The following is a 27,032-nucleotide window of genomic DNA, read 5'->3' as shown; positions in this document are numbered from 1 at the left end:
AAAAACCCTTCAATCACGCCGTTGCAGTCAATGGGCTTTAATGTGAAATTAGTGGGCTCTTGATAACTTACAGTCCAGAATAATCCTGGCGGTTTAGTCATCATTCCTAATAACAAGGATGTTGCTAAGAACAGAAATTTTACATGATTTTGATACATTCAGCCCTTCCCCCACGTGTCATTTAAAAAAAGAAAAAAAAAAACAAAAACGCTTAGCCTACCCGCGGATTTCCAACTTCTTGCACGGATCGACCGCGGCCTTAGGGGACTTGAGTTTGTGTTCCAGCCGCTTTCGTTTCCCGCGCGCCGCCCCTCCTCGGAGCGTCTGTGATTGCCAGATGACTGAGCGCGCAGTTTCCCCGTCTGGCCCGGCACGGGCGCGGCGGAGCGCCCGGGGCTGTGTGCGGGGAATGGGGTTAGAGGGAGAGGACAGATTTCGCAGCTACGCGGCTGGAGGGGCCGGACGGCTGCTTGGGGACCAGTCTGCCTGCGGCGGGCGAGTAGGACTGTGCGTAAACGCGTAGAGATAGGGGTGGTGCGCCCCGTAGGGTTGTTGGGCAGGGGCAGGCCGAGTTTGTGGCGTGTGTGAATTAATGTGTGTGCCTACCGCTTTAGCGTTTGTGGAGCTTTGGATGTCACCGTTCTTAGAACCCATCCAAAGCAAAGAGGGGGCAGAGGGTCAAGCCAACTAGGGAAAGGTTCCCTGTGCCTCAGAACCTGAATCTTGCTCCTGACAAAGTGCCTAGTGCAGAATAGGTTCTTAATGGGTTTAGGGGGTGGGGGTTTAAATGAAAGCCAGTAAATTAGTACATGATCTGATAAGTGATGACAGGTGGTGTTTTCAGCAGCCCCTGACCCTCCTAGGACACCCCATTCGGGACCAAACTTAGAGCCAAGATTGGGAGTAAGAGGAGGGTTAATCACTGGTCGAGGGTGAAGAGGGATGTTTGTAGCATATAACATAAACTTTCTTTTTTTCACTCTCAAGGAGTGGAGGGAGAGAATAAATGCCCTACACTCTCTTTTTGTCTTCTTGGGAAAGAGTGTTGCACAAATTCGGCCTGTGAGGGAGGTGTGACTGGGAGAGTTGTGGTGTCCTGGACTTAAGAGGGGTATGGGCAATGGGCTGCCTAAAGTGGGAGAAACATCTCAATCCACCTGATGCTGTACATATAGGAACCTTAAAACTTCCCATTAGAGGTGCTTTTGACACCTTGGCCAGCCACCACCTACCATCTAGCTGGAGTTAAAGATATTATTGTCTGCAGACAGGAAGATCCAAGACCTGTTTTTCTCCCAAGAGAAAAAGTGGAGGAAATTGCCTTTCTTGAGTCCTGTTTGAAATCATACATACTTAAAGATAAGTCTGTAGATGTTAGTATGCAAAAGTCTGCGGGGGGAGGAGTCAGCAAGGTGGGGAGAAACAGAGATAAAAGATTTGATTCGTTTGTAGAGCATGAGTTTCTGTATTTCAAAGTGCCATTTTCAAAGCTTCTACCTTTAAAACTATCTGTCTGGATGAGGTAGGGAATTTGGTGTTTCTTGTTTTCTGTTGTACCTCCAAAAGAGCAATTTTCTTTAAAAAAATTTTTAAAATATGCTTCCATCTTCTCAAGCCTAAACAGCAAAGACTCTTCCCTGGGGAGTAGGAGGTGAAGTTGTGAGAAATGTCTGGGACTCTTCCCAAGGCTAATTCTTGTTCTCTTCTCTATTTGCATCCGCTGTTAGGCTGAGGATCATTTTAATAAATAACAATGAACTGGAATGGCATCTAGAGGGCTTGTCGGCAACATTTAAAAGCCAATAGAGTTTATAATTCTACTCTATCATTTCTTATTGATTAGAGTAATCAAGATAAAAAGCTAGCCGGCTCGGAGAACTTCAGTGGCATATCATTAAAGATAAGAGTCAGTTAATTCTGGAACTGGGGTAATGTGGCTGAAATGAAGAGTTCATTTGCATGAGATGCTGAGCCCAGTAACAAGGGGACAAAAATCACTAATTAGGATTGCAGAATGTCGGTCGCCCTCTCTGCATGCACCCTTTCCAGATCTCGGTGGAAGCGGGGATTCCACGTTTATGTAAATCTGGGGCTGGGCAGAACCATCTCACTGTCACTGGCTTTATAGATGGTGATTATCACTACCTGCCACCACCTCCTATGCCATCCTCCCTCAGTGGGATGCCTCACCTGGGTGGGTGCAAGTCAGTCAGGTTGGACAGCCTCCTTCAGTGTCCTTTCTACTCTCTGGCTGCATGACCACAATGGAGGCTAGCTCAGCCACTCCCTTAAGGAGGCTCATGGGCATGTGTCTGGTGCCGTGCTGAAGTGAGTCTCGCTGTCCAGTGCTCACCTTGGACTCTGGCCTGATTGGTGTGGCCACCTGGGGCTGTCCCAGCTCTGGTGCAGCCCATGCCGGGTGAAGGGTGTGAGCGCCACACAGGCCCAATGAGAAGATTGGGGTATCTGCCCTGGCGAGCATCCTGAAGGGGGCCTGGGTCTCAGAGCCAAAGACCATGACCCCCCACCTGGATGACTCCCTCTTGTCCCCCCTGCCTGACCTGGCATTTCTGATGGAGCCAGTATCTGGATGCCCAAGGGTATTTCAAGAGTGTGCATGATCCATGTGTGCCTGTGTATGCAGGAATGTGTGCATGTCTGTGTGACTATATATGTGGCCGAGTGCAGGTCTTGTGTAAATATGATTGTGTCCGAAGCTTGTTGCTCCCTGGATGTTACTTTCTGCGTGTGTGTACACACGTGTGATAATGTATGTGTTAATGGTATGCAGCGTGTCATGTGTACACATGTAGTGTGTGATGTGCATGTGGTGTGCTGTGGGGACTGACAATCTGGAGAGGTTCCTCAGAGAGATAACTACAACAGGCTTCACAGGGTGGGTGCCTAGATGTTGGGGACCAGGGTGTGGGATGGGGTGAGGGGGTTGAGGGTGAAGTGGGTGGCTGGGAGGAACAGGAGCTGCTGCAGGCTGCACCTCTAAGGCCTGAGGAAGGAGATGATGAAAAAGCCTTCATCCCACATGTGGCCCTTCCTCATTGCCCTGAGCAACCAGGAGAACCAGCCTCACCACTTGATCATGGGAGGTCCCCTGAGGACCTGGTCCCCAGGAGGACCTGGCAAGGGAAAATGAAAGTAGCCAAAAGGCACTTTAGACTGGCTTTGTAACATCATGAGAGAAGTGGACTCAGAGAGGTTGCTGGACTGTGTGTTCTGGCCCTTTCTTTTGGGATTCAGGTCCTCCAAACCCTGTGCTGGCCATCAACTCCACATCCCTGAGTAAGGGAGCAGCCCCAGCCCTTGGGAGGGAGGGAGGGAGACAGCGAAGGGAGCCTGCAGGGCCACCCCTCCCCAGACGCTGCAGTAGCGCCAGGAATCCTGCCCTGCATCCCCGCTTTACTTTGCCCCTCACTTGGCTGCGGCATAAAGGAATCAAGGCTTATGTCATATAATTGTAGGTGTCAGCGTGGAAAGTGGCTGTGTATGCACACTCTCACAGGTCTTTCTGTGTCTGCCCCAGCGATTCCTGGGACTCTCACTCCCCACCCCCAGCCCACGGCGCTGTGGGTCCCGGCTCCTGTGGAAGACTGGAGGCTGCGCGGAGCCCGCGACCCTGGCCCCAGCGCAGCGCGCGCGTCATGCAGCTGCGCCAGGACCCGGCCTCCAAGTCTGCGCAACCACGGAGCTGCAGGGGCTGTGGAGAGAGGGTTGAGGGGGTGTTCCAGAAGGCGGCTGGACCTAGGCAGGAGAGGCCCAACCGCCCAAGCAGGAGGTGCCCCAGAGGAGCGCGTTCCTCTAGCACCGTCACTCCGCCCCACCCCCCATTCCTCTCTCTTGGGACCTTTTTGTATCCATGCACAGCTGGGGGCTCCCTCACCCCCCACCCCTGGGCCTCCCCATACAGAATAAAGTCAGTCTGTATTTAATGGTTATGGCGGATGTGAGAGGGATTTGGCAGAGGCAGAAGAGAGGCCTTTGGCTCTCAAATATCGCTCCTTACGTCGTGTGAGTCTACCAACCCACCACGACCCCATATTCTTGTGTGGGTGTCTGACTCGAATGACAAGCGAGCTGATTTTTTCAGTACATAGCTGGGAAATGTAGTGAGTGATAATAGAGATTTCTCTTTCATTTTTTACGCTTGACTTGGTTATTGTTGCTTTTCTTTTCCCGTGATTCCTTCTGAGGATTAGCTCTGACTTCCCCACTATTGGCGGTCAAAGTGGCCCCGACTCGGGATGACAATTGACGGGGATCAAGGGATTGCCCATTCTGTGCCTGTAAGAACGGATTCGTGCCAGAGAAACTCATCAAGTGGAGGCGGAGAATAAAGACCGTTCGGGGGTAAATGTATTCATTGAGAAGGGTTCTCCCAAATTGCTTCTAAGTTTTTTTAATGAAAAGTAACGATTGCAGCAATCAGCGGCTTTTTGGCGGATTACAAATCTGGAGGGAGCTGTGGCGCTGCATTGAAAAGCGCCCCCCCCTCCCCCGGGCAGCCGGTTCACAGGAGCAGTGCTAGGGTGGGAGTCCAGTCGCCAGACAAAGGCGGACAAAAGCGGAGGAGGGTGCCTCTGGGGTTCTCGAGCGTGCTCACCCAGTAACTGGACGAAGGGTCTTCCACCTTGGTAGCACTTTTGTGGCGGGGATCCCCGGAGGAAGATGCGGGGCAGGGTGCAGGGGAAGTGCCAAGAGAGACAGATCCCACTACCACCACTGAGTAAATTCCAGGCATCTAGAATGAGGCAGGTGCACCAGAGGAGCAGGTGACCGTGGTGGGCAGAGGAACAGAAGGTGCGACCTCGTCCCCAACCTCCACCTCAGACGTATGAATGCTAGTTCTTCTTTTTGGGACATGTTATTTTACAAACTGGAACCAAAGCGTGGCTCGGTCTGGGTAGGATCTTACCTAGGTGTTAAGCAGACAGAAGGAGGGAAAACTGGGTCCCCTCCTTCTCCAAGGAGGGGGCAGAACCTCCGACTGCAGTACCCTGATCAGCTGGACTCGCACCAGTGCGAATGATGCTTCCATATACTTTGATATGGCTCACACCACTCCCCTCTGCCACTGAGGAACCGGAATGCATGCCCTCACCCTCACGGAATCCTGGTGTACAGTCTCCAGACCTGCAGGCAGGCAGGCCCAGGCGGAGGGGCTCCAGACCCCAGGACTGGGAGAGTTGCCTTAAAAAGTGGGGGGCGGGGGAATGCAGAGAGCAAACACTGTTCCCACAGAGGTTGAAATCAGCAGCAGCAACTTAAGGCTGCTCACATTCATTCTGACTTTTTTATACATTTAAAAAAAAAATAGTGTATCTTAGCAGGGGTGTAAGAGGTATGTTTTTTCACATCGACTTCTCTAAGGTTCTCTGAAGTAAATAAGGGGAGTAGAGAGATAAGGGTGGGGAAGAGAAGAAAAAGACTCTCCCCTCTCCCACTCACCCCCCTTCTCAAGTTTAAAAAGAATAAATGCAGCAGGCAAGTCCATAGCCCTGAAGGTTTAACTTTTTTTCTTTGCAGCTTGTCAATGCGACCATTGCTTTGATGGGAGGCTCCTCAAGGTGACACATTTCTGAACTTCACCCCCTTTTCAAACTAACTCCCTACCTCCTTGTTAGTGGCCAGCTCTGAACTTCTGCAGAGTGTTTTTGTGTGAGTCAAGGCTCATTCACAGGCGCTTTTGTGGGCCTCTCCTCCTTTCAGGCCTCAGCGTGTTACACCAATTAAAGGGCGACGTGCTGTAAATGTAATGGGCCGCGCAGCAATTGTTTCTGACAAGCAACAAAACACATAGATCCACCCCTTAGATTAGGCCGTTGAAGGGGAGGTTGAGGCCGGTCAGTTTACTGAATAGTTTGTGAACTGTAATTCTGAGGACTCCAGTGAAAAAAGTCTCTTCTCCTCTCCCTTGCCTTGCTCCCCCTCCCCAAAAGTACCAAAGAAGAAAAGAGAAAAACAAGCGACATCTATGGCGCAAAATCGGGGTCACTAGAGAAAAAAACCTGGGTGAGGGACTTGTCCTTTCATTTGGACTGTCTGGAAAACTTTAGTTCTTTCCCCTCCTCCCTACTCTTTGAACTGGACATCAGTTTTACTGGCCACAGCAACCTTCTCCCCTGATGGTGAGCTTGGTCCCGTGACATTAGACATTGGATCAGGGTAAGAATTAGGAATAGTCAGGTTGCTATAGAAAATTCCGTTGATTTCATTGATCTGGTCCTGGTGGGACATCAGTGAGTCACAGGCTGCAACTTCCCCTGGCAGGTCACTCAACCCTGGCTTCCCTTCCAGCCTCCAGTCCTTCTCCTCAGCCTTGCCTGATATAAAGGTCTCTAACGCCAGCACTCTGCCTGGGCTCTCTCTGTCCTCCTAAGATTTCCTTCTCTTTTCCAGTGTGTTGGATCTTATCTGGCTTCCGCAACTCTGTGTCACTATCTGAAGTAAAGAGCACGTTTCACCTGGAAAGGAGATGTTGAGAAATCACCTACTCATTCCATCTTCATCACAAGTTCTGTGGCCAAGAGAAATGACTTGTCCGAGGTCACAAAGCAAGTAGCTGAGCTGTGACTGGAGTTCAGATTTCCCACCCCATCAAGCACACTCCCACACCTTGCTGCCCTGCCTTCCCAACCTGCCTCTTAGATGGTTCCTTTGCCTTGCATCATGCTCAGGTACTCCCAGCTCCTGAAACTTTGCTTATTTGGTCTTGCTCTCACTCTCCTGCTCTCCCATCCTACCACACTCTGCCCATCCCTAGCCTTCTCAAACCAATTCTCTTCAACAGATAGTTATTAAATATCAGTTACATACAAAGAACATTTTGCCTTTTCTATGAAACTTTCACCAGCTACTCTTATCCACTAAGTCCACTCCCCAAACTCCTCTAGCTGGAAAACATCCCATCAGTTTCTACCTGGAAATCTCCTATCTATTCTTCAAAACCCTGCTCAAAAGATACATCTGTGAAGCCCTCTCATGTGCAGAGACCCTCAAGGAAGGAAGGAGGTTTAACCTGACTGAGGAACTTAATGAAGCCCTGTGTAAGTGGAAAGAAGGGCAAAGGTCAGATCTCCTAGCTTGTGGGTCACATTAAGGATTTGGGATTTTACTTTGGAAGCAATGGGAAGCCACTGAACAGCTTTGAGCAGTGAAAGTCCCTTGTCTAGACTGAATTTCTTGAGAACAGAGACTGGGCCCTTTCCATCTTTGTGTCCTTCTACTGCTGTCCCAATGTCTGGTATTTAAGGCTCAAAAACCATTTCCTTAGTACATAAGTGAACCAGTAACTTATTAAATGCACATCACCCAGCCCTTCCTATCTCTTACTTCTAGCTAACCAGGTTGTAAATGCCAGGGTGGTGTGGAACCAAGTCACAGGAACCAAGTGACGATGTCTTTGAATTCTTAACAGAACCTAGTTGAACATGTTCTATATTAGGAATAAAGTATACACTTTATTGACTAAAAGTATATAAGGGAAAGAACCAAGAATAAGAACAAAGATAGAGACCTCTTATCTTTCCCAGTACTAACAGCCTTAACTTGGGGAATGTGTGGCTTAAACCACTCTGAAGCCTTGGTTTCTTCATTACTAAAATGGGGACAATGCTACTTTATTCATGGATTATGAGGACTAAGTACCATTTGTATGATAACTTCATTGAAAAGTTAATGAATGAAAATTAGTGCACTCTCCTGGGTCAAGGCAAGACCAGTGGTGAAGGCACCACTTTAAAATGACAAAAGATGTTCCAGGAGCAGTAAGGATCCTGGAAGAACTACTCTGACTCACAGCAGCCTTCCCTTCTCTTGCTGTTGGCTCAGAGCCCAGCTGGTCCCACATTTTCCCCCAGGGCGTGTCACCACTGTGACACCCTTCACATTTGGCTCCCTCTGCTCTTGCTCTCAGAAGCCTGTTTCAGAGAAGCCCGAATTCCCTTGTTGCACGTAGAAGGCTGCACTTGGAGACAGGACAACTAGACGCTGGGACACCATGCAGAAATCACACAGACTCTCAACCCTGCTAAACCAGGCCAAAGAACCACTCATGGCAAAGGCAGATGGAGCCCACCAGCCCCCTGGCTGCTCACCAGGCTCTACTGCCCAGTGACTGTGGCTCTTGTCCTGGAGGCCTGCATGTCCTCAGGGATGAAATATGAGTAAAACAGCAGAGACTGTGGTGTGCTGGGGTGAGCATGGTTGTGTGTCTGTGTGTTCATGTTCCAAAAGCACATGAATTTTAGCCTCTGACAAACATAGTGGAAAAGAATCGTCAAAGCGGAAAGGGAATTTTTTTTGTTTAAGTTTCTATATCCAAATGAAATTTCTTTAAAAAAGCTACCTCTTTACTACCATTTAAGAACAGAGAGGAGAGAGACATAGGCTTACCTTTCCCTATTGTGCCTTCATCTGAACATTAAAAAAAAAAAATCTCAAGAAGCAGAAGTAAAAGCTCATATTCATAAAACTCTGAAGCCAAGTCAGCCAGCCACCCTGCCAGGGAGAACTCCAGGAGCTTGCGGAGGCATCCAGGGGGGTGGTTGGAATCGTTTGACTAGTCACGTCCTCCCCCTCCCCATGGAGATGGCTGGTGAGTCTGAGGAGCTAAGTAGATGCCAAACCAGAGGCCTGCTGTGGGAATGAATATGTCTTTAGAGACTTTTCACTCCAACTGATGTGTGTGTTGCTAAATCCTCTCCCATGGACCTCAGACAGCAACAAGAGCTATCTTACCTCCTCCTACTGATGTTGATACATCCCTCTGCCCCAAGGAATGCATGTTTCTTCAGCTTAGTGTCACCTCTCTCAACGGTCAGTGATTTCAGTCAAAGATTCTAGACACTTCTTTGTATTTTCCTGCACCAGAAACCTCTCAGAGGATATTTTTCAGATGATCTCCTCCACAGCTGATGGAGTTGTTAATTTTCATAAGATAACTTTTGGGGCTGGGGAGTGCAAGGTAGTGGAGGGGGGCGAGTTGCTGAGCATCACTGGGGGAACGGAGGGTATAGAGGAATTTGCCTGGGGTGTGAGAAGACAGGAGCTTTGGAAGAAAAGACCTAGAGCCTCTAATGCCTGAAGAAGAGATATTCAAACATGGTTTATGACAGCGCCTGTGCTACATGAAAGCAGAGCAGCATTGCCCTTACCCCTGGGTGGAAGGTGGGGATGCAGAAACCAAAACAAGTGAATTCAATTATATCTGAAAAAAGAATAGGCTAAATGAGGATTCAGTCCTTGAGCCTATTCCAGGAAATATTTGTGAAAAGTTGGTTGAAAGAATACCACTATCCAAGCCTAATTTCTCTATTATATAAAGGCCCAAACTTCTTTGCAGTTTCTGATTAGAAAATGTTTCCCTGATTTTGTCTTTGCTACTGGCATGTGACCTCTTAATTTAATTTTGGTCTTTGCTTATACAAACCAATTGCTGTGGAAACTTTTTCCTGTGGTGCAGCAAAGACAGGGGGGAAAGTAGAACATCAGTAATTATATATTGTGTTTCTAATTCACTTAATTAGTAGTTATCAAGCATCCTTAATGGTTCATAGCCACAAACTAGGTTTATATCTGAGGGCATCAGCCTGCTTCAGAAATCTCTCATGTGTGTCTCTGTGATACAGAAAGAGGGAGATTGTTCTTAGTAGACTGAGGTTAGAATCTACCGGTCTGATGCCCCAACACTTTTCTGCTGCCTTCTGCCTATGCCTCGCTCCTAGCTGAGCCACTGAGGTTGCTGCCCGGTCAGTTATGCCACTGCCCAATTTACCCAAATAGTCAGTCAGTCAGAGGGAAGTTATAAAATCTGATATTATTAATTTTTGACTTTTCAGTCACTTGCCTGAGCTGCTAAAGAAAATGTTCTTGGGTTTTTCCAGTTCCTCAGAGAGTGCTGTTAACTTTTTGAGAGAACTCTCATGTCTATGGGAAATGTTGTGCATTTGAGAAAAGAGACTAAATTAGTGAGAAAGCAAAGACATAGAATATGTGGTGCATTTTTTATCATGTGCCATTCCACAGCAGATGAAATTCAGAGATGTTACATTCAGTTGTGTAAGTTTCACACTGAACAATTACAGAGGAAAATGTTCCATCAGACTATGAATGGAATTGGATCTTCTGCTCATGGGGGTGGGAGGTAAGGAAGAAGGGTACCTCACATGCTAGTGATCTTTGTTTCACCAATTAATGAAACTGTAATGGACATTGAAAATAATATATTTCATTTGAATGAAATGACAGATTTTAATCTCTGGCCCCAGGCAACTTGGGTCTGACTCTGTCTGTGCCATATATCAGCTGAGTTATCGTGGACAAATTGCTTCATCTTTCTGTGTTTCAATTCCTCATCTATAAAATAATAGATAAAATTAAAAAAAAAAGAGTAACTGCTTCATAGCTTTTTGAGGATTGAATAAATTCATACATATAAATAGATTAGGATAGTATCTAGCACATAGTAATTGCTCAGTTAATATTAGCTGTTGTTATTATCATGTATTATACTGAAAGACATGTATTTTGTGACAAGGGATAGAAACACAGCTTTCTTACTGTTCTGTTTGCATGCGTGCTAAGTTGCTTCTGTTATGTCCGACACTTTGCGACCCTAGGGACTGTAGCCCACCAGGTGTTCTGTCCATGGGATTCTCTAAGCAAGAATACTGGAGTGGGTTGCCATGCCCTCCTCCAGGATATCTTCCCTACCCAGGGATTGAACCCATGTCTCTTATGCATCCTGCATTGGCAGGTAGGTTCTTTACCACTAGTGCTACCTGGGATGCCCACTGTTCTGTTCAGAAAATAGTAAAGGCCCTACATGGTCTGGCAGGAAGAAGGTATGTACTCAAGTAGGACAGATCAGGTTTAATTCTGTTATAACCATCTATTGTGACCTTGGCCATGTCCTCTATAGCTGCAGTCTCCTCATAAGCAAACTGAGGGTGATGAAAATATCTATCTTGCAAGGCTGGTGTGAAGATTAAAGACAAAACATGGGAAGTGTTCAGTACAGTGCCTGACCCTGGATAGACTCTCAAATAGTGTTAGCTATTGGAGTAGCTATTGGAATAGTGTTAGTATATTGGAGTAGAGCCAAGACATGACATTTGGATACTGTTATATATAGTCAATGTTCCAGCTTTGGTGAAAAAAATCTTCTCCCCCACCTCAGCCAAGAACCGTGATCTAAAAATTATTGTGTGGGATTTATATTCAGGCCCAAGCCCTCTTCTCAGTTGCTGGACTTTAGTGTTTGTCCTGCTTCCCGCAACTCATTCTAGGCCCTGGTCAAAACAAACATTTGCAGGAACTCAGAAAATAGACCAGGGGAGATGGAGCATACATCCTTAGTGCCTTTTTGATGTGTGAGTGTTTCAAGTATGAGACTGTCAGCTCCATGAGGACAAGGATCATGTCTATTCAACAACATGTTCCCAATATCCTTGCTGAGTATTTGTTGAATAAACTTAAAAAAAATGAATACACTATTAATGACTTTCTTGTACAGTAGCAACTTAGTTAAACATATACTCAGTGAATGAGCACTCAACTTATATATTTGTTTTCCTACTTTCTTACTTTCACTTTGTGGGGGAAAAAAAAAAGTCAACAGAACTAGTTCCTATGAGGAATTTGGTATCCAAAAAAAAAAAAAAAAACCCCACTAATATGATCTAGAATATGCACAAATTCTGCCCAGTTTCCTATCCTTATATATAGAGATCATTCACACTATAAAAGTCATTCAACAAACATTTATAGTGCAAATCCTATATACCAGAGATAAAAACTGAAGCTTTCAACTTTTAAGTTAACTTCACATATAAATTTAAAGTGATTACCTTCAGATGAAAAGAAAAGTATTCCTACTGTCATTTCCTCTTTCTCATTGGAGGAAAGCAGGGTTCAGAGAGGCTCAGTGACATACCTGAGGTTCCTTGGATGATACAGCTGGGATGAATGTGGTGCTCTGACTCTCTAAACTCAGTACTGTTTCTACTTTTCCCTGAGATCTCTTCCATGGGAATTGCTAAAAACTTATGATTCACGTATCACCAAAAGGGAGCAAATATTGTCACTATCTTAAAAAGAGAGGAAAGTAAACATTTTAGAAACACTTTACAATAGAGTTTTTTTTTAATAAAAGAATTTTGTGGTTAACACAAAATTTTTATCAGAAAATGAGTCATAATACTTCACTCAGTATCCCTATTATCCAAACTTAAATCTAATTATTTAGGACTTAAAATAGACAAAAGAAGGTATCTTTGGACATTTCTAACAATCTGAACAGAAATTTTCAGCGTGAATTTCCTCAGTGGATGTTTTATGATTGACAACCCCACCCAGGCCCATTCCACCTTGAGGTGGCTGAGAGAGCCTGTGTAAGAGAAGGTGGGTAGACCTGGCCAGGTGAACTAACACGAGAAGCCACAGGGCCTGGTGGTAAGGAGCAGGATGGGGGAAAGAGGAAGAAATAACTGTAGTTTCCCAAGAAGTCCTGCTAGACTTCCACTGTATCCTTTGAATAACGACCCCTCCCCCAATACATAAGTAAGTTTGAATGGGTCTTTAACCCTTTCAGTCAAATTTGCTTTGATTAGGACAATTGTGACAAAGGCCACCCTCAAGACAAATTGGAGGTGAGTGATGAAGAATCATCCCAGGGGAAACTTCAGTGCCTCGTACCCTCAGTCTCCCCCCCCCCCCACCTACTTCTTAGGCACTCCTCTGTAGGTGCCCCACACTCACACTCTGGCCTTTGCTTCTGGAGGATCCTGACTGCTGTCCTTCTAAGCCTGTCCTTATTGGAAAGTGCCTCACGTTTCAAAATCACTGTTACAATGCGCTTTTCAGGTAGGTGCTAAGATCTGACCAAGTAACTTACCCTAACTTGAGTTATGCCTAGAGAATTAACAATGCAAAAGAAGATCTGAGCATAAATGAAACTCTGATCTGTGGGGTTTATGCCTGAAATGTTTCAGGGGCCCATGGATAGAGTCTTCTGGGTCAGGTGCTCACCCTGACCAATAAACTGAGGACACAGGAGCATGTACCCCATGGGGCAGGTGAGGATAGATTATTTTAGAAAGAGATATGTGTGGGGCAGTGATTGATATCTCCTTTAGATGGTTCTTATATTTGTCTACTCAGGCTACCATAACCAAATACTATAGATTGTGTAACTCAAACAACAGAAATTTATTTTCTTATAGCTTTGGAAGCTGGGAAGCCCAAGATCAAAGTACTGGTCAATCTGGTTTCTGGTGAGAGCTCTCTTCCTAGCTTACAGATGTGCGTCCTCACGTGAGGAAGAGAGGGCTCTAGTGTCTTCCTCTCCTTATAAGGATGCCAGCCCGATTGATTTAAGGCCCCACTTTTATGGCCTCATTAAACCCATATCACCCCCCAGTTAAGCCCTGTCTCCAAATATAGTCACACTGGGGGGTTAGGACTTAAGCATATGAATTGAGGGGGCATATTCAGTCCATAATATTCTGACCCCTGGGCCCCCCAAAATTCATGTCCTTCTCACATGCAAATACAGGTACTCCATCCTAACAACCCCTAAGTTTTTAATTTATTCTGGCATCAACTCTAAAGTCCAGAGTCTAATCTAAATAGCATTTAAATCAGAAATGGGTGAGACTCATCCTAAAGAAAAGTTCCTTTCCTAACCAGACAAATTATATGTTCAAAATACAGTGGGGAGGCAGGTATAGTATAGACATTCTTGATCCAAAAGGAAGAGACAAAAAAGGAAAGGGTGACAGGTCCCAGGCAAGTCTAAAACCTAGCAAGAGAAACTCCATTAGATCTTAAAGGCTTGGGAGTAATCCTCTTTGGTTTGATGCATTGCCCTCGGGGGCCACTGAGGCCACTGAGGCGGCAGTGTCACCTCAAGGCTCTGTGGGCAGCCCTACTCCTCCAGCTCTCTGCTGAGAGCCCCCACCATGGCTTGCTTCAAGGGCCCCAAGTTCTGAAACCAGAAAGGAAACAGCCTTGCCCCCTGGGCCTATGTTAGGCAGCCCTCTGAATCACCTTCATATCATTCTCTTTTCTTGAAGGATAACCCATGTTAGCAACCTTCCTTCATTGTATCCCATTTTCTTGAAGCTGGCAGCATTTCTGGTGGTATAATCTCTATTTCTGGCATCTGCTGAGATGACTGATTGGATCTATGGTTCACATTCATCTTAATCTCCTTATTAAAAGGTTGTTCAGCCACCCACACCCTTAGAGTTCTCTTCAGAACATCTACCTCATTTTTTTTGCGATGGATAGTTTGAGAATTTTCCAGTCTTTAAGTTCCAGTTCCTTTTTGATTAAAGATTCTTTTTTCAACTCATCTCTTTCCTCTTGTATTTTTATTAAAAACAGTAAGGATGACTAAAGCTACATCTTTAATACTTTGCTTTAGAAATCACCTTTGCTAAATACCCAGTTTCATTGCTGGCAAGTTTAATCTTTCACATCATACTAGAGCACAGTTCAGCCAAGTTCTTATCCACTATATAATAAAGAGCACCTTTCCTCCAGTTTCCAATAACTTATTTCTCACTTCTACTTGAAATTTCATGAGAATAGTCTTTAACATCCACATTTCTACAAACATTCTGCTAAGTATTTTCTAAGAAGATGCAGGTTTTCTCTCTAGCTCTCTTTTTTTCTTTCTGAGCTCTCACCAGAATCACCTTTAACATCCATGTTTCTACCACTAGTGCCTTAATGGCAATATAGACTTTTTATTAGCATGCACCTGAAAGCTCCTCCAGCCTCCACCTATTTTCCAGTTCCAAAGCAGCTTCCACATTTTTAGGTATTTGTTACAGCAGCATCCCACTTCATGGTACCAAAATGTATACTTGCCAGGGTTCTCTGGAGAATCAGAACCAATAGGGTGAATATCTATATAGAAATAGATTTGTTGTAAGGAATTGTCTCACACAGTTATGGAGGTTGACAAGTCCCAGAATCTGCAGTCAGCAACCTGGACCCACAAGAGTTAATGGTTTAGTTGCAGTCCAAGTTCAAAGACCTGAGAACTAGGAGAGCCAATGATGTACAGTTAACCCTTGAACAACATCAGTTTGAACTTTACAAGTCCATTTATATACAAATTTTTTCACCAAATACTTACTACACCATCCAAGGTTGGCTGATTCTGTAGATGCAGCTTTGCAGATGAAGGACTAACTGTAAAGTTGTGCTTTGGTTTTTTTTTTTTACTGAGTTGAGGGTCGGCACCCCAACAGTGGCATTGTTCAAGAACCAAGTGTAAGCAGGAAGATGGCAGCTCAGCTGCAGAGGCGTTGCTCCCACTTTGCAAAGCAGCTGTGGGGTGACTTTTGTGATGGGGATAAGAAGGTGATTGATGAACCTTCTTTTACAACTTCCATGGAGTGGGACATGCAAGTGGTGAAAGGGTCTTCTCTGCTCAGCCCTGCAGGGCTGGGGCTGGAGGAGATGCCATCCAGCCCACGACTGCTGTGGTGGTTGCAACCAGAGAGGTGCTCCATGTTCCAGTATGCACAGTACCATGCCGTGCTCACTGACTCTGCACCTCCCCTGGGACCTGTTGAGAGCCCTTGGGGCCAGGAGCTTCTCCAGAGTCACAATAATGTAGTTTAGGAGGCTCCCTTTCTTGTTGGCCTTGAAAGTTCCCTCAAAGGCAACACTTAAAACCTTTTACTCTGTAGTTCTTGTGAGATTTCCATTGGTTTCCATCTGTATTCTACCCATGCTGCCCTGACTGCCTTGAGAGGTCACTTCTGCCTTTCCAGTGACAAAATGGTGTGCTCCCTCTTAAAAGCAAAAGCCATAGTAGATGCACTCGAGATGGATATTCACAACACAGCTCTACCAGAAATGGTTGCAGATCTGAAAGAGAAGATGATGTTAATGCATACTCATTTAAATTTGCTCTTGAAGAATCTGAAGGAAGTGACTCTTGATCAGTTCAAGCCAACAGACTGATCCAGAATCAAAGCTGGAGTATCAGGGTCTGACCTTATTGCTGTCTTCAACAGTAGGTGCTATTTGATCACTTCTCAAGAAAGATCAACTTCAAGAACGGATGGGAGGGGCTTCCCTGGTGGCTCAGTGGTAAAGAGTCTGCCTGCCAATGCAGGAGATGTGGGTTCGATCGCTGGTCCAGGAAGATCCTACATGTTTTGGAGCAACTAAGCCTGTGACCACAACTACTGAGCCTGCGCTCTAGAGTCCAGAAGCCGCAACTACTGAATCCACATGCCACAACTCCTAAAGCTCACGCACAAAACAGCCCATGCCGTGCAACAAGAGAAGCCACTGCAATGAGAAGCCCACGCACTACAACTGAGAGAGTAGCCCCTGCTTACCACAACTAGAGAAAAGCCTGCACAGCAGTGAAGACCCAGCACAGCCAATAAATAAATAAAACTATAAAAAAGAAGAAAAAATCAGCTGTAGCTCCAGTCCAGGGACTGGTGGTCTCAAGATCCAAGAAGAACCGATGTTTCGTTTCAAGTCCAAAGGCAGGAAAAAACTGATATCCCAGCTCAAAGGCTGTCAAATAGGAGGTGTTCCCTCTTACTCCTCTTTTTGTTCTATTCAAGTCCTCAACTGATGGATAAGCCCCACTCACATTAGGAAGGCCAGTCTGCTTTACTCAGCTACTGATTTAAATGTTTACTTCAGTCCAAAACACCCCCACAGATACATCCAGAATAATGTCTGACCAAATATCTGGGCATTGTTTGGCTCATTCAAGTTGATACATAAAATTAAACATCACAGTTCTCAACCTCATAAATCACCTTAGATACATAAGTGCACATTGGAATCCCCTGGGGAGCTTTAAAAACATACCATTCTATAGTCCCACCCTCAGAAATCCTTACGTAATTGGTCTGAGGTGCATCTTAGAAATTTAAAAAGGTCCTCTGATGACTCTTAAAATGCAGTTAAGGTGACCAGATAAAATGCTTCAGCAATCTTTGAAGCGAGAAATCACATGGGAGCACTTTATGTGTGTGGCTCAGCCACCACCAACTAGCCACTAAGAGACTGTTAATTCAATTAGTTGAGGTCCTTTATACATTGCTAACCATAACAGCAAAGAAATATGAAGCAGTTTAACAACATGCTAAGTACTGCTGCTGCTGCTGCTGCTGCTGCTAAGTCACTTCCGACTCTGTGTGACCCTATAGACAGCAGCCCACCAGGCTCCCCCGTCCATGGGATTCTCCAGGCAAGAACACTAGAGTGGGTTGCCATTTCTTTCTCCGATGTGTGAAAGTGAGAAGTGAAAGTGAAGTCGCTCAGTCATGTCCGACTCTTAGCGACCCCGTGGACCGAAGCCTACTAGGCTCCTCCTCCATGGGATTTTCCAGGCAAGAGTACTGGAGTGGGGTGCCATTGCCTTCTCCGATGCTTAGTACAAACTACAGTAAAACTGAAATCAAAGGTACAAAAAAATCCGATGCTTAGTACAAACTACAGTAAAACTGAAATCAAAGGTACAAAGTTTTGGAGGGTGGGAATAGAGATCCTTTGGATGGAGAAGGTAATTGCTTTACAATGTTGTGTTAGTTTCTCTTGTACAACAATGTGATCACCTGTAAGTATACACACATCCCCTCCCTCTTGAGCCTCTCTCCCACCCCATCCCCATCCCACCCCTAGGTCATCACAGAGTACCAAGCTGAGCTGTCTGTGCTACACAGCAGCTTCAGTGTTGGGGGTTTTTATTTTAAATTTTTGTGTTGATAACATATAGAGCTATGACATGGGCTTCCCCAGTGGCTCAGTGATAAGAATCCTCCTGCCAGTTCAGGAGATACAGGAGATAGGAATTTGATCCCTGGATTGAGAAGATCCCCTGGAGGAAGGAATGGCAACCCACTCCAGTATTCTTGCCTGGAGAATCCCATGGACAGAGGAGCCTGGTGGGCAAAAGTCCATAGGGTTGAAAAGCGGGGGGCACGACTGAAGCAATTGAGCACACAGAGAGAGCTAAGGCGTGTAAAGCTTGTATTTCATAATTTATGTGTTTTTATTCCACGCACTTTTAATCATTTAGCTGTTTGACAGTTACTACTATATCCTATGTAAAGCTGGGGACACTCGCCCTCCCTCTTCTTCCCCAGCCCTGTGCCTTCAGCCAGGAAGGGAGGGATAACTAAAGGGGCTGCTCACAGGACCTTGGTGGCAGCTGTTCCAGGCCCTGGTCTGAGCCATGAAGTTTGGCCTCCTGTGTGGGAAGGAGCTGGGAGGATGACAGAGGAAAGGAACTCTCCTTGGCTGAAAAAGACAAGGGCCTCGGTGTGAGTAACTTTGTATGTGTAGAATAGTAGTTTTGGTCCTTTCCATGGTGATGCTAAGAACTGAGAGTGACACTTCTCTGAGCAACCCTTACCCACTCTGGGGTGGTGTAAGTAAGGCAAGCCAAAATGGTGATGTACGGTCTAGGTTTTGTACAGTATTTGCTCAATATCAGTCCAGCGAGATACAGAGGAACATAGAAATGTTTTGCATGATAAACAAGGGCCACATTGTATTGTTCAAACTTTTGCCATTGAAGGATTATGCAAAAACTCCCAAGACAAAAAGATGCTGATTCCTTAAGAGCTTACTGATAACTTGGAAAACCATGGAACCAACCCTGTAATGTAGTTTAAAAAATAATCATTACTGTGTAGACAGTTGAGGAAGATGGATGGTGGTGATAGGTACACAATAAAGTGAATGTACTTAATGCCACTGAATTGTACACTTAAAAATAGTTTAAATGATGTAGAGAAAAAAGTTCTATATTAAAAAAAATAAAGGCATTTCATATTCAGAATTAACACCACCTTAAATACATAATACCAAAACAGAAGTCCTGAAGGCTCTACTGTCTAAATTACAAATTCTGGGTTCAGATAAGCACAAGAGGAGACAAGAAACGGGATTGGCAGAGAGGTCCTGACTATGCAACCACCACCAAATACGCAGACTTTTCTATTTCCCTTGTGGTTTTCAAGATGGCAAAGAGACTCAAAAGTTTTTCCTTAGTTGAGCTGGTGTTTTGTTTGCAGAGAATCAATAGAAAGGGAGAAATCTAAAAAAAAGAAAGAAAGAAAGGGAGAAATCTTCCTCCTCAGAGCAACCAAGGGTCCCGGCGCCCACCAGACCCGGACAGCCGCGCGCAGCCCGAGCTGCCCTAGTGCTCTGGGCTGCCGGAGCCGCCGTGCTGCCGGAGAGCGTCTAGTAGCGCGGCCCACCCCGGGGGAGAGCTCCTAACTCCCAGGGCCTCCTGTGGCTTCGAGGCGGGAGCAGAAGCTTCTCCCGCCTCCCTCGCGCTCCCTCGCCTTCCAGGTTCAATAAGGATTACATCATGGAACAAGAATGCGGGGCAGCCTGAGAATCAAAGCCGTCACAATCAGTGGCTGGTTAACTGTACTGTTGCTGAAACACATCCTTCCCACCCCCTCCTCTATCCCCCTCCCCCACCCCAGACCTCTGCTTTTCGTACTATTAAGGATAGCATTATTGGGGAGAGGAAAATCTGATCAAAACTGTCGACCGCCAACAGCAGACTTTCTATGGATTCTATAAAGGCCACCTTAACGATTTCCCTAATTAATGGATGACATCTTTGGCTGAAGGAGAGGCGATGGATTCGACTCTGTCTTCGTCTTTGTTAACCTTCTAATTAACTTTCGTAGGTCACCCAGGTCTCCCAAACCTAAAAAGTGAAGAGGCCCATTGTGTGAGGAGCAGTAAACTTACTTTTTCTGCTGGGGTACTTAAAAGGGAGAACGATTATAGGCTGAGAAAAATAACTCCATTTAAAAGCTTTGTGGCTGCAGAGAATACATAGGTCCCTCCCTTAGAAAATAATTGAAACACCTTTTATACCAATATTTCTATGCATAATAAAAACAAATTAGCAAAATGCATCTAAATTCAGCAGCACTTTCAAATTACCTTTTTTGGAATGTAAGCCTCTACAAGTCAACAAAGGAGCAGGAGTTTAGAGAGAATATTGCAACTGCAACAGCTCTCAGTCTGTAGGCAGAGTGAGTGCAGCATTGGGCCAGGCTGGGATATCTGAGTCACCTCCTGGAAGAAATGCTTCTAATTTACTGCCTTTGCCCAGGCTGGGTATGGACTGGGTGTGCCAGGGGGACCCAAAGACTGTTAGCAAGTAAGCAGGTCTTTTTTTTTTTTGGATAGTATTGTCTTTGGAAGTTCAGAATGTTTTAATGATCTTGGTGAAAAACAGAAACCACCATGGTAGAAAAGCCAGAAAGCAAGTGAAACTCCACCATGATCATTGAAATTGATAAAACATTTTAAAAATATAAGAGGGGTTCTTGTTGGAATTTTCATCTTGGTAACTTTTTCAGACTATGTAGATGTGTTGTGGTTTCTGCCCCAGTTGCTTGGCATCTCTGGCCCAGCAGAGGAGACACTGAGGGAAGAGCAGGTGCTCAGACTAAAGTGGAACTGAAATGAAGGCTCCTTTAAAGGAGGGCTTTGCCTAAAGGGAATGAGATTCCTAATCCAAGGACAACAGTAGTGTGACTTTACTATTGTTTTTTCTGATTACAGACAGAACCAGAGTTAACTGTAGAAAAGTATAAAGATTTTAAATACTGTCAATATTTTAATCATGCCTTTCCATTCATTCTCCTATGCATCCTCAAATTTTTACTCATTTCATTGTTATATTCTTTTTTTAGTTCCTGTAATACCATAACATTTTTTTCTGTATTAAAAGTGAGAACAAGATCCTGTCCTGCCCCCACACCCAGATTGAAGGTGCAGGGGGTTACTTTAAGAAATCTCTTTTCTGGAAAGCTGCCACTTGTGGAGAAAACAGTGCTCTCATGCATTGCTGTGGGAATTTAAATTGCTGTAACCTCTCTGGAATAGAGAGAAATTTGGCTTTATTTGAAATATTACAAAAACATACCTTCTTAGAGGTAGTAATGTCTCTTTTGGAAGCTTCCCTAGAAATATACTAGCGTTAAGTACAAAATGACGTATGTAGAAGTTACTCTTTGCAGCACTATTCATAATATGTTAAAAGCTATCTAAATGTCCACTAATAGGGGACTGGTAAAGAAATACAGTATATCCATTGAGTGGAATATTATGCAGCTATAAAAAATAGATGAGTATGCTCATTATATGCCAATTTGGAATGGTCTTCAAAACAGCCTGTTGGGTAAAAAACAAACAGCAACAACAGAATGCAGCAGAACAGTGGTGTAAATTATGCTATTTGTAGGGAAAGGCAAGGTTTAAATATTCATAAACATTTTCTTCTAGTAGCAGTTATCTTGGGAGAAGAGACCTGAGTGGCTGAGGAACAGCTGTGGGAGGGAGAATGCTATATAACGTTTGTATCTTTTGAATTGGTACTGTGAATATATTGCCTATTAAAAAAATTGAAACATAATTTTTAAAATGTCAAAAAGAGAAAGGTTGCCATTTTCTAATCTGCTCTGTGCATAGCTCTGTACAATTCAAGGGTAGCCCAGTCATGAAACGTACCAGTCATTTCCATATACTAAATAGCTTATTTTAGATTTCTCAAAGTCTGCCTAGATTAAAAGACCCCTAAAATGGAAGGTACTCAGTCACTCTCTCTTTGAAATCTTTAAACGTTTCTTAATGAAAACAGAATAATACATTCTGTGATTTAATTGTCCGAAATTAAAATTCAACAAACTGTTAGGTCTGTATAAATGAAACATTCACGGGCTTCATCAGCACGTGCATCAGGACAAATGTTTGGGCCTCAGAACAGTGGAAATACTTTTGAGATGTGCCAAGAAACATATAAAGAAGTCAAATAAAATCTTTTGTTATTATTCTGTTGTTTATTTTGGCTGCACAGCATGGCTTTCAAGATTTTAGTTCCCTGACCAAGGATTGAACTCAAGGCAGTGAAAGCCTATATTAAACAAATTCTTTTTGCTCACAATAGTCTGATTTACTTGTATCAATCAATTTAAGTTACTCATGGTTTATGAGCTATACTATTTTTAGTGATTAAACTAAAACCTGGAACCAATGTTACCCTCTCCTCATTCCTCAGCCCAGTCCGTCAAATGGCATTGGAAATGATTAGGCTGAACCATATGAAACTAGTGTGTGTCAGTAGTACAATAGCAGTAGTTTCAAGTTTCAGCCTAATATTTTTCATCATCATAATGTTGTTGCCTATAGCTATATAACAGAAACATTGTTACAGTTGCCTGTCCACCATCCACTTCTCCTTTCTTCCTTGTTAGCAGAATTCCCATTTAATTCCCATTTAGTAAGGCAGTAAATCTCAATTCAACTATATACATGAAATGCTCATTTCTTTTGTCTGTGATTGGTTTAGATTTGGGCATGTGATACAGTTCTAGGCCAATGAGATATAAGAAAAGACAACTAAAGGTTTCTGAGATAGATTTCTCTTCCACATGACATTTTCAGGTTCAGATGGACTGCCCAGAGTTCCTGCAGTCATCTTGCTACTGTTAATACAAAGTGTGAAGACATAATGGGCATGCTAGGATGATACAATAGGAGAAAGGAAGTTGAATCTCCATCATAGCACTGAGTGGTTGTAGTAAACAACTCTAATCCTCTGACCTTGTGCTTCTTGTTATATGACATGATAATTTTCTGCACAGTTTAAGCCATTTTGGATTGGTTTTCTATTACATTCCAAATACTAATAGACCATTGTGGTAAATACTTTTACCACTTTAAGTGGTGTGAAGCCCAGGTAGTATCCTATAAAAGCTCCTCGAGAAAAAAAAACTCCTCAAGTAGTTCTGTTTTGTAGTCCTCCAGTAAAAATTATCTTGAAAAATAAAAATAAATGCCCCTCAACATCTTTAGTCATTAGTGAAATGCAAATTAAAACCATAATGAGATACTGCTTCACACCCACTAGAATGGCTGTAAGCAAAAAGATGGACAATAACAAATGTTGGCAATGATGTACATTGCTGATGAAAATATAAAATGATGTAGCCACTTTGGAAAATAGTTTGGCAATTCGCCCAAAAAGTTAAACATAGAGTTATTATATAACTGGGTAATTCTACTCCTAGATATATATTCAAGAATATTAAAAATATAACATTCACATAAAAACATACACAGGAATGTTCATAATAGCATTATTCATAAAAACCAGAAGGGAGAGAAAGCACAAATGTCTTATCAACTGATGAATGGAAAAATAAAATGTGGCATATTCATATACAGAATATTATTTGATAATAAAAAGAAATACTGATGCATACTACAAGATGAATCTTGAAAACATTATGCTAAATGAAAGAAGCCAAACATAAAATACCACACAGTGTATGATTTTACTTATATGAAATGTCCAGAATAGGCAAATTGATAGAAACAGAAAGTTTCAAAATACATATGACCAATTTGTTAAAAGACTATTTTTTATGTAATCAAAGCTGCATTTTTGCAGTCATTTAAGCAAAAATGAATGAAGATTCTATCCTCCAGAAAACTATAAGCTTCATGAAAGCATTGTCCCCCTCCTGTGTCTTGGTGTCAGCACATCCAACTGGACCACACACACTGCAGAATATGTAAGTGAATGGATCTTGGTGCATTTTTCTGAACAATTCTGGGCTTAGTTCCTAAAATAGGCCTCTGTTTACTTATCTGCAAAATGGGGCTAGAGCAGTAACTACTTCAGAGGATGAATGTGAGGATTAAATGAGATATGAGGGCTCATTTAAACTTTGCCGAGTTCCTGGGACATAATAAGCATCAATAAGAGGTAGTCATTGCTGTTTTGTTTTATTGTTGTTTTAAGTATTAGTACTGTTAATGTATTTTGGAACCTTATGCCCACTCATCATAAGATGTAGAAATTTCTTATCAGCTGGCATGAGTAATTCTTGAGTTACATTGTTTAAGTATATATTTGTTTTTATAAATTGAAGAAGAAAGGATTAGTAATTTTCAGGATTAGTAATTTCCAATAAAAAGAGTTCAAAATTCAGATTCGAAATCATGGGATTTTATAACAGTATATTAGTACATGAAAAAAATTTACAAAAGTATAATAGATTGTTCACTCATTCAGTCTTGTCCAACTCTTTGCAACTCCGTGTACTGCAGCAAGCTAGGCTTCCCTGTCCTTCACTATCTCCCGGAGTTTGCTCAAACTCATGTCCATTGAGTCAGTGATGCCATCCAACCATCTCATCCTCTGTCACCCCTTTCTCCTCCTGCCTTCTGTCTTTCCCAGCATCAGGGTCTTTTCCAGTGAGTCAGCTCTTTGCATCTGGTGGCCAAAGTATTGTAGCTTCAGCTTCAGCATTAGTCCTTCCAATGAATATTTAGGGTTGATTTCCTTTAGAATTGACTGGTTTGATCTCCTTGCTGTCCAAGGCACTGTCAAGAGTCTTCTCCAGCACCACTGTTCAAAAGCATCAATTCTTCGGTGTTCAGCCTTCTTTGTGGTTCAATTATCACATCCATACATGACTACTGGAAAAACGTGTGCTTAGTTGCTTAGTTGTGTCCGACTCTTTGCGACCCCATGGACTGTAGCCCACAGAGCTCCTTTGTCCATGGGCACTCTCCAGGCAAGAACACTGGAGTGGGGTGCCATGCCCTCTTCCAGGGGATCTTCCCAACCCAGGGATCGAACCCAGGTCTCCCGCATTGCAGGTGGATTCTTTACTGACTGAGCCACCGGGAAAGCCCAGAAAAACCATAGCTTTTTTGGCAAAGTGATATCTCTGCTTTTTAATATGCTGTCTAGGTTTGTCATAGCTTTCCTTTCAAGGAGCAAACGTCTTTTAATTTCATGGTTGCAGTCACCATCCACAGTGATTTTGGAGCTCAAGAAAGTAAAGTCCGGCACTGTTCCCATTTTTCCCCCATCTATTTGCCATGAAGTAATGGGACCAGATGCCATGATCTTAGTTTTCTGAATGTTGTGTTTTATTGAATTTCCATAAATGATCCAGTCTGAAACATTATTTTTCTAAACTATTTTTCATATACTCCACTAAACTTAAAATACCAGAGTCCTTAAGTTAACTTTAGGTCATTTTTCAGCCTCTGTTACAAGCTTTTAAGTTGTCTCCCTCATCCCCCACCCTTCCCACTTAGCAATTTATAACATGTATCTTATTTGAATGAAATATTTTTCACCATATGTGAAATTTAACATATACTCATAGGATACAGATTGAGTCAACAATTGTTTGGGGGTAGGTAGGGATGTGCTGGAGGCCAAACTTTTCCTCCCATCTCAAGGAAAAAATTTAGGTAAGTGATTTATCTAGTGTCACATAAACTGCTAATGGGACTTTAAAAGGAAATTCAGGACAAAGGTACTCTTCTGCTGCTACAGCACACAAACCCTCTCCATCATACAACACATGGGCAAACAATGGACAAGCAGCAAAACATTTTCGTAGCTGTGACATCAAATATTATGAGGACAAGCATAGGGAAAATGAAAAGTGCATAGTTTTTAAGTGCATTCTTCCAGGTTTCAATCCAGATTTTGATCATTTATATGTTCACAAGTTTCCATTAGGTCAATATGCTTCATTAATCTTGTTTGCCCTTGTGAGAAAAATACAATGGCCAGGGGAAAGTGGGGAAAAGATGAGCAAATTAAGTGATTTGCTGGAGAGGTTAGAAAATCTGTCAGAATCAATTCTGTATATTCACAACCAACCCTTAACTACCCTCTCTTCACCCCACAAAAATAGAACAGATAGTAGCAAAGAAATAGGAGAATCTTCTGATACCAGGCAGTAGTAGAGTTAGCTGTCATCACACTGGGCCGGAAATAATGGGTGGCAGCCTCACCCTTGCACACCATCCCTAGTATCAGTTCCTTTCACTTTCTTCTCAGTACCAGTAAGGCCCACCTACAAGAGAGAAGATTTCCTCCCGTGTGAAGAGACTCACATAAGTTGGATATTTTCTCTGCTGAAAGGTTATATCTTGTTTATGGGCAGGGTTCTCTATGGTTCTTAAAGGTCCATGGGGAGAGGGGCCCTGTGGAAATGGATTATTCCTCATTTCCCCCAAATTTAACCCCTTCATTCAATTCCCCTTTTCTGATTCCTCTCTTCCTTTCTCTTCTCTCTTCTTATTTTGTGCCTCCATCTCAACTTTACTTCCCTTCTCTTTTATCACATCAGTCTTTAGTAGTATATTAATGTTGCTCACCAAAGTGACAGTCTTGATTCTGAAATTCTAAGGTCTTGATTCTGAATTTGTTTTTCTAAACAAGATAGGTTTAACATTAAGAACTACAGGTAGCCCAGGATCCCTTTTTATATCCACCCATCCACCAAACAAAGAGGCCATATATTTATCTAGGGATGTATTGTATAACATAATTCAGTATACATGCAATTTATGTATACATGTACCTTAAAGAATCTTCTGGATCTGTGTAAGGGCCTTTGAAGTTTCTTCTGCATGTTAATTTCTCTCCTAATCCAGATGACACTGCTCTTTGTGACATTTCAGAGAGGTCACTGAGCACCATCCTCATAACCCTCTAGAGAAGAACAATGGAATGCAGAACTTTTTTTTATTACCCAACCTTTTAGTATTATTCTTTTTCTTTTCAAGAAAATTCAGTCAAGTCCTAGGAGGTCTTATCACTAATACTGCTTTCTCTCTAGTTCAGTCAGTATTTACCCTCTGCAGAGAAAATTATGAATGTATCTGTGTTCACAGATTTATACATTTCCTGTTTTATATGATTACTCCCCAGAAGAGACTATCTTGAGCCTCTGCCTAAACCAGTCTTTCTGGCCTCCCCATGATTATGCAGTTCAAAGAATCACAGCTTTTACAAATGAACTTCCCTCCTGATTTGGAATTCTAAGAGTTCCAACTATAATTAACCTGTATATAAACTGTAGGGATTTGAAAGAGGTAACAAATGTTAGAGACTGCAGTTTTTCAAGCTATATATTTCATAAACAAAATGCAAGCTTAAATTAGAAGCTGGAAAA

At 43.3% G+C, this 27,032-nt stretch overlaps 1 protein-coding gene and 1 pseudogene across 1 annotated transcript in view; both read left to right on the top strand.

Annotated features, from left to right (window-relative positions):
- The first annotated feature begins 2,516 nt into the window (after window positions 1-2,516).
- NR2E1 (nuclear receptor subfamily 2 group E member 1) overlaps window positions 2,517-27,032 on the top strand; it is a 70,524-nt gene continuing 46,008 nt past the window's right edge. The window contains exons 1-3 of the mRNA XM_065911405.1: window positions 2,517-2,600; window positions 3,477-3,790; window positions 6,661-6,689. Of these exons, the coding sequence (XP_065767477.1) occupies window positions 2,517-2,600; window positions 3,477-3,790; window positions 6,661-6,689 (427 nt within the window). The remainder of the gene's footprint in view (window positions 2,601-3,476; window positions 3,791-6,660; window positions 6,690-27,032) is intronic.
- On the top strand, window positions 15,310-15,996 carry LOC136150935 (protein Mis18-beta pseudogene; annotated as a pseudogene).

Source organism: Muntiacus reevesi, chromosome 19, assembly GCF_963930625.1.
Source record: "Muntiacus reevesi chromosome 19, mMunRee1.1, whole genome shotgun sequence".
In the NCBI taxonomy this organism is placed as follows: domain Eukaryota; kingdom Metazoa; phylum Chordata; class Mammalia; order Artiodactyla; family Cervidae; genus Muntiacus; species Muntiacus reevesi.
Note: the sequence above shows the minus strand (reverse complement) of the source record. Positions and strands in the feature narration are given on the sequence as shown.